Source organism: Gambusia affinis, linkage group LG21, assembly GCF_019740435.1.
Source record: "Gambusia affinis linkage group LG21, SWU_Gaff_1.0, whole genome shotgun sequence".
NCBI lineage: Eukaryota > Metazoa > Chordata > Actinopteri > Cyprinodontiformes > Poeciliidae > Gambusia > Gambusia affinis.
In genome coordinates this window covers 10,520,949-10,529,081 of record NC_057888.1, presented here as the reverse complement: position 1 = coordinate 10,529,081, position 8,133 = coordinate 10,520,949, and the positions used below count along the sequence as shown (strand labels likewise).

General features: G+C 38.9%; 1 protein-coding gene across 1 annotated transcript; it reads right to left on the bottom strand.

The window, feature by feature from the left end:
- Nucleotides 1-771: 771 nt before the first annotated feature.
- ppp1r42 (protein phosphatase 1, regulatory subunit 42) lies at nucleotides 772-6,465 on the bottom strand. The gene is made up of 8 exons (XM_044105448.1): nucleotides 6,363-6,465; nucleotides 5,042-5,237; nucleotides 4,791-4,957; nucleotides 4,552-4,690; nucleotides 3,989-4,105; nucleotides 1,719-1,836; nucleotides 1,438-1,572; nucleotides 772-1,133 (listed from the first exon to the last, which is right to left on the bottom strand). Exons 2-8 carry the CDS (start codon nucleotides 5,171-5,173, stop codon nucleotides 964-966), a joined length of 978 nt encoding a protein of 325 aa, XP_043961383.1. The 5' UTR covers nucleotides 5,174-5,237; nucleotides 6,363-6,465; the 3' UTR covers nucleotides 772-963.
- Between the last annotated feature and the right edge of the window lie 1,668 nt (nucleotides 6,466-8,133).

The window sequence follows — 8,133 nt, the reverse complement described above, 5'->3', positions numbered from 1 at the left end:
TATCAAAAAATTAAATCGGGAAGAAATTTAGGCCGCCATTACAACGACAAATAATAATAAAAAAAAAATTTAAAAAAGAAGAAGCTCCTCTTAGTCAGATTTAAATACAAGTAAATTACTGTTTGCAACTGTTCAGGAAAACAAACAGACAAGTGTAAGATGATATAAAATAAAGCTGCTTTTTTGACGAATGGCCAGGCTGTCTTGAGTTGCAAGCTCATTGGAACGACTAATAAATAAAGTCCGGCGCTGCAATCAACAGGCGGGCCTTTAGGAAATTCTTGCGAGACTCATAAATTAATCACTCTGATTTCCAGGTCTCCAAACGGAGATGTCGGCGAATTAATGAAAGGAATTATTCATATTATGTATATTCTCAGACTGGCCTCAATAAACATTGTTTTTATAAGGATGGGGTAACAGCGCTGCTCCGGGCCACTAATAATGAGTTGGACTTTTAAAAGGTTAAGCAAGCTTGTTCCCCTAATTACCCCGCATCTTACAGGGGTTATCCAGCCACGTGGCTCATTAAACGCTGTTCAGATGACAATAAATACATCCTCATTGTTTCAGATCATTCATCAGACTTGTTTGAATAGAAGCATGTGTTGTTAGCTTAGGACTTGTAATAATAGGGCAGGCGAATCATTTAGAGTCGCCTGCCCTAAATGATTCTACAAGGTGCCACATTTCATCCAATGGTTCACTCATTTAACCAAAAAGCATTTTGAAGAGAGAGGGGGAAAAATGCACGCAGCACAAGGAACAGAATGAGTTGCAAATGATTTATTTGTACAGAAACTAAAAATCTAGAAGAAGAAGAAAAAGAAGAAGAACTGCTGTTTTACTCATTAGAGGATATGCCATGAATTTTACCCACTGCAGCTACAGAATATATGGCTTAAAGATGAAAGGTGTTTAGACAAAACAGGGCCGCGCTGTGTTGGAATATAGCAGGGATTCTCAGGACCTCAGACTGATGACCTCAGAAATTGGACTTATGGACTGACTTTGAACCGATATAAAGGGCCGAAGAGGCTCCTGTGGCTCCCCGCGATGCATGTCGCTGGGCCGGTAGATCCGAAGAGGATGTGAACTCTGACTCGGCTCTGACTCTGCGAACCCAAAGTCATCTGCAACACAAACAAACTCACATACACTGGAGAAATTCTGACGTGTCCGAACACATGCAGGATATAGAAAGTATTGATGACTCAGAGGGTCTAACATGCAACTTTCATCTGTTTTCTGAATTGTAAAGAACGTGAGGAGTGTGGATTAGGGAGATTGTTTTGGATTGTAGCCACAAAAGAAAAAAATTTTTTTTTTTACCAAAAACTGACAAAAAAAAATCTGACTGATAAAACCCCTACTCCCCGGAACTGCAATGGTAAGTAAACAATAGTAACTGATTCAAAAGGATAAGGAGGGACTCACCTGAGGGAGGATGAGCAACCACGGGCCAAGTCAACATTGGATTCTTGTTTTTTCTCTTTTTGCTTTCTTTTGCTGCTTTCCAGTTAACAAGGAATTGCCTGGTTATCTCGTTAATGTCTTTACCATCGAGAGTGCCTGTGTAAACAAATGTATAATTGAAACAGAAAGCATTTACTGTTTTTTGTTTGTATGATTTTATATATATATATATATATATCAAAACAGCTAGAGTAAAGCATTTAAGTGCATTTCTGTTTCTCAAGAGGACAATTAACATTTACCAAGTTTTTGGCACGCAACTATAAGGCGATCTCTGTACTTTCGTTGTTTACACACAGGATTTCCATTCAAATCCAATATGAGCAGCTTGGACCAGAGCTCAAACACGTTCTCCAACTCCTACAAAAACAGAAAAATATCAAATTAAGATGCTGTGTTTTAATCACTCCTGAATCAAATGGGAGTATCGGTGTCTTTACTGTGATGCCTGGAAACTAAAGAGGAAATCATTTCAACTTTACCTTGAACAAATTAATGCTTGTCTGCAATAGGATGGCAAATCAGAGACAAACACATGATTAAGTGCCAAAGAAGTGGTAAAAGTGAAGGTTAGTGTGAGGTACAAGGGCCAATAGAAAAAGGCATAAACAACACATCAGTCTGTTTTAATAAACAGTGTCGCCGGTGTCATGTAACTCCTAGTTTTCTCCTGGGGGCGATGCAAGGCTGGCTCCTCCAGCGACTTGCCTGGAGTTGTATGTTTATCTAAAGGCACATTAATCCAAGCCTGGAAATATGAATACTCTCTGGACACGCTCTGATTGTTCATTGCCTTCCTGTCTTGGCCAAAGCGCTTCCACTTTTCCAGCCTGAGCTGCAATCAGTTCAGAGGGGACCCCTTGAGCACCGTGCGCTCCCAGGTTTTGATAAATGATCGTGTCAGGGCCGTCACTCAGAAGGTCCTCACTGAAGAGGAGCCCAGCGCCAAATTGCCCCCCCAGCGCGGGGGCGTGTGGAGCAACTCAGGCTGGAGACTCGCTAAGCTTGATGGACCAGTTATGAACCTGCGTGTTTGACCAGCGCTTCGATTCCTCTGTCCTCTCTGCCCTGCGCGCGGCTAACAGCCTCCGAAGAGGCTCCCCATTTGTCATCCCGGCTGACTGGCTGTCATAATCTATTTTAAAAATCTATAATGTTTCCTCAGGATTTTCACCAAATGTTGCAGAAAAAGAAATGGATCCTTTAGAGAGCTGTCTTTGCAGGATCAATTGAGGGAGACGGGCTGCATAAATTATAGGAAATATTTGCTGGGAGTGACATGTACACTGGAATTACTAAGTCAATGGTCAAAAACAGGAACTTAATTGCATTAAAGAAGAATAAGTCAGTTATAAAATGCTTGCAAAGTGCTGTCAGAGGTATGAAGTTTTTAATCAACCTCGTTGGTTTGCAAATCAATTCTGGGTTTCATCGTATTAGACAAATCTCCATTAAGTGATATTCTCTGAGTTCAGGATATCTCAACACTTGATCCTTGGGTTGGGAAGAGGAAAAAAAAAATCCAGCCTTTCAAGGAAAGAGAGAAACTTGTGCTTGTTAAAAGCTGTCAGGGAGAAAAGTCTCTGGGGAGAAGCTTGCTGATTTGCTGCATAATTTTGATCCTTTGCGCGTCGAGCAGACTGGGAACCTCTGGTAGGGTTTTTGCAGGATTTGGTTCCCTACATCCCTGCTCTCCATATCATTTCACACACCGCTGCCGAAACCTGCCGAGCAATAACAGTCAACTTCATCAGCTAATGAATGTGATTTTAATATACACTGTCTGCATACTTTCCTATCATGTCATGCAAAGGATTTATACCCCAATGTGATTTGGAGATTTTATGACAGGTGGTGACGGTTTGCATGAAGGTGGCCCCTTCCCCTCTGATTCCTCTAAATAAAATTCAGAGCAGGCCCTTACATTCAAAAGAAAACAGAATCTCCTTGTGACTAAGATAGTATGAAGCCAGCTGCTTTGTGAATGCTTGAAGCTCTGAAGCCATTTTGCAAGAAAGTCACAAGTACTTTTGTTGAAAGTTTGCCAAATGCTATGTAGAGGATAGAATCTTAAACACACAATACCCAGAGTGAAACATGGTGTGGGCAGCATCATGCTATGGGGATGTTTTTCTCGAGAAGGAGCAAGGAATCCGGTCAGAGGTTATCTGAAGATGCAAGGAAAAACTAAATGGGGAGGTTACTCGACCATTTGAATCAGCTGTATTGGCAGAGACATTAAAATTAGGATTAGTTTGGGACATTCCCATGGGATGAGTGGATACAGGATATTCGCTTGTTGGAATGACCTAGTCAAATCCAATTTCTAATCTGTGAGTCTGTGTTCTCCATTCAGTTGGTTTACCTAGAGGTATTTTTGAAAGAAGATTGAGCAAAAATGTTTCTACAAAGATGTAAAACAAATAAATTGTGAATTTTTCTTGCACTTCACATTCACGCCTCTCTCAGTTTTGGTCTATCAGATAATCTCCCAATAGACAAGGTGACTTACGTCAATATGAAGCAACTTGTTCTTAGCAGCAGAAAAATGTTCGAGTTCCTTCAGCACCGACAGGTCTTTGATGTCCTCAACGTTATTGTTATTAATATTCAGCACGCAAAGAGATTCCTGTGCAAAGAATTCATGTCAGTTGGGAGAGAGGAGTTCATATTACTGATACATTAAAACACGTTTGAAGTCAAATCATCCTACAGTTATATATAAGACAGAAAGAATGAGACAGCAAATTGAAACTGACATGCAATTAAAGCTTTTCTTCAAAGAAACACATTGGAAGGTTATTGTATGTCGGAAAATCACATAGATTTATGACAATAAGTTTTCTGAAGCATCTAGATTTGTTGCAATTTATATATTGGAACTACTGCCGGTGCTAAATATGCATTTCTGTATTAGCTTCCGGAGTCTGCAGAGGCTCAGTTTAAGTTATCCAAACAACCAGGAGTAACAGAAGCCTCTTTGGTATCAATGTTAAAAAAAAAAAGACACTCATTAAAAAAGGAGCAGACTTTGTGGCTATTTCTGCACTGCCCAATGTGAAATGCAGGTCATACAGCAAGAGCGAGGACACTCATGGGGTCAAAGAGCAACTGGTCCCCTGGCTCCAGCTGTTGATTCTCCAAATGAAGCTCTTTGAGTCCGCGGAGCTCCTCCAAACCCTCCACCACTGAAATTCTGTTCCTACTCAGATACCTTGAAAAATAATATGAGCAGGAAAATCACCCATATGCCTTCAAGCTCAAACTGAGGACACGACACAGAATATAAATCCATTAAAAGCGTCTGCGCTCACAGTTTGGAGAGTTTCTTCAGGTTGGAGAGATTATCCATATGAGTGATGTTGTTGTTCTGCAGATACAGATGGGTGAGGTTGGAGGCAAAGTCCAAGCTGCAAATCTTTGTTAAGCGATTCTCAAACAGGTAAAGCACAGTGAGGTTCCCGCACATGGACAGATCTCCCTAAAAATGTCAAAAGCAACTTTAAAACGAATAGTTGGGGAAACAAACAGGAACGAAGGATAAGTGATGATGTCGGCTACTCACAATCTCTTCAATGTTCCTGTTGGAAAAGTGGAGATGGGTCAGGGTCTTCAGGTATTGCAGAAGAGAGATGCCCCTTCTCTTTTTGAAGTTTTTTCCAGATTTAGCAATGAGATCTACGGTCAGACATGCCATGATGCCTTGGTTTCAGAAAGGGTCTTTCTTCAGCCAGTCACAGAGCCCACCGCACTGACCTGGGCTGTTTATAAGAAAAACACATATTAGCTGAAATAACAAACAAATTCCTCAAAAAAACTATTAGTTAAAAATAGCTTCTATTTACATTTAAAAAAAAATCAGATATCAAAATCTTTATTTTTGATGCAAATTTATAATTGAAAGTAACTTGTGAAAAAAACAAAACAAAACAAAAAACACTTCATACTCAAAGAGGTGAACGTTTTCTAAGAGGGCAAATGCTTTGGTGACCCCTCAGTTTGTGTTGTAACCATAGTGACCCCCCTCTATGTGCAGTCTGAGCTGCTTCCTCTGCTTCCTTGTGTTCAGATCCCAAGGGACTTTTTTATGAGCTTGACCTTACACCGAGGTATTAAATTTTGCACTTTGATTTTACGATGCTTGTAGAATAGGTTTTACTATATATCACCTCTCCACCTGCTAAATAAACAGCTGTCAGCATGTGTGGCTACTGACAGATTACTACACTGGCCTTTAGGCACACGCCGGAGGGCCCACAAATGCAGGGAGGTCCTGGTGATATCAGACATAAGATATACTCTAGAATTGGATTAAAAATCAAATAATTGTAAACAAATATAATTTTATTTAAAAAGGGATGTGAAATAGTTTAAATAAATACAAAAATACGATATAAGGAGAAGTTGCACATGACCCACTATTAGATAACATAAAAATTATCAAATGAAAACACAATTGACAATATTACGAACGCGCAAAAATGCTTACTACGGTAACAAATAAGGGACAAAATGAACCCAAATATCAAATTCTTGAAAATATCTGCAACATATTTCATCTCAAAAGTATACTTTCTCCATTCTTATCCAGTCCTGGACAAATCCTTAAATCAATAATATATAAAAGCCATCTAACCAAGTCCCCGAATAAAAAAAAAATGCAGCGAGAGCCTTTATTTCGCTCTTTTCTCATAAATGACGTGCAAACATCATAGCTGTGCCTTTAAATACGTTTTGTGAAGTAAAAATGTAATTTAAAGCTGCATTAAAAGCGCAGTACGACACATTTGTATGAATTGAATAACAAAAACATTTAACGCAATGCCTCTTCACAAAAAGGAGTAAAAACTAACAAATTTCTCGTTCCGGTCGAGGTCAGCAAATACCTTAAAATTTATGGAAAGGAAGCAGCTTCGGAGAAGTTAGAAAGCCCGTCGCAAACAAAGTTTGTTTGAAACTAGCACGTAGTTGTTATGGAAACAACGCAACGGTAGCAACCAGAATTTACAGAATACGGCGGAAATAGTTGTCTTTTCTTTCTCTTTTTTTGCATTTTAAGTCGGTTTAACTTGAAACCAGTCATTAAACGATTAAATGCAGAGCCATATCCTTTAAACATCTTACATGTTGTTACGTTAACTTATATTATTAAGCTCAAAAGACATTCTAAATGAAAAGCTGAAAAAGTGGCGTACTTTTGAATTAACCTCCCTGTACTTTGTAAAACGACTTAGCTTCAAGTCTATTATGATAGATATTTTATCCTAATAGACATATAAACACTTGTTTTTACTCATTCTTCTCTGCAAAAAGCTTAGGCAGATTGATTGGAGTGTCTGTGATTAGCGACTTCTAAGTTATTGATTGCCAATTGGATTCAGGTTTGGACTTTACCTGAGCTATTGATTTCGAATTCTATCTGTAGATTTGGGGTCCTACTGGAAAATCCACACCAGTCTGCAGATCAGACTGAAGAAAACATGCTCAGGTTTTCTTCCAATGAGCAGTCAATACTACCAAATCTGACCAGCTTCCCTGCCCCTGCTGTTGAAAGCCCTCCCACAGCATGATAGCCACACGATGTGGCACATATTATATAGACTTAGTTCACTATCATATATTTAGAGTTTTGCATTGCATTTTGGATTTATCTAGTAGTTGTCCTATCAGTAGATCTCCAGAGTTAATAAGGGCCTCTAAGATGCCCCACTCCTATTAAAGCTCTTCAAGCTTTGTATATTGTTTTATGACCTAAAACTGCTTTGATATTTCTATATCATTCTCTTTGACCTGTCTGTTCATCAAGAAACCTTTGAGGCCTTTTCTAAAGCAGCTAGTTTAAAATAGATTAATTTACACAGAGAAAGACTCCCTCCAAAAACTAATAAATTGATTTCCAAATGCATGTTTTTATTTTTAAAGTTTTATTATTTAGGGGTGTTAAGGTAAACAAAGGTTTCACAAAAACAATTACACAACACTTTTTAGATTTTATTTAAAAGAAATAGTTTAAAAAACAAATTTTCTCTTATGCTGAATTGTGTGAGGAATAGTTAAAGTAGAATGGACAAAGTGGGATTGTTAATTTGGCAAATGAGAGTTTAACAACAAATAGTTATATTTTTATACATTATACGTAGGCGGAACTACTTAAAAACTTTTTTTTTAAGTATCTCTTTTGCAGTTTACATTTCCCCCGTCATTGCTACATTACAGAGATAATATTTCAGTAAAACACACCGAGTCAGGAACCCACCACATGCAGTGACCCCTGCATTGTTAATCTACATCATGCCATGACCTGAGCGTCCTAGGGGAGGGACCGCCCTCTACTTATGCAGGAGCACATGGTGGAGAGGAAGTGTTGTACCTCCACATTTTTGGGCTGCGTTCTCCATCTTCACACACATCGCTGCTTAATTTGTCACCAGCCCAAGCTAAACATCTCAACATCTTACCTGGGACATTTGAACTACAGGACCTTCTTTCGGTGTCCGTAATCGATAGCTACTAATCTCATTAATCATCCGCACTCATGGCAGCGTCAAACATTTAATGCATTCACCCTTTGAAGGAATAGGGACGTACTGTGGAGTTAAAATACAAAGAAAACAAAAAAAATTATATATGGCTAATGGATTTTTGGCTTTTCCTAAT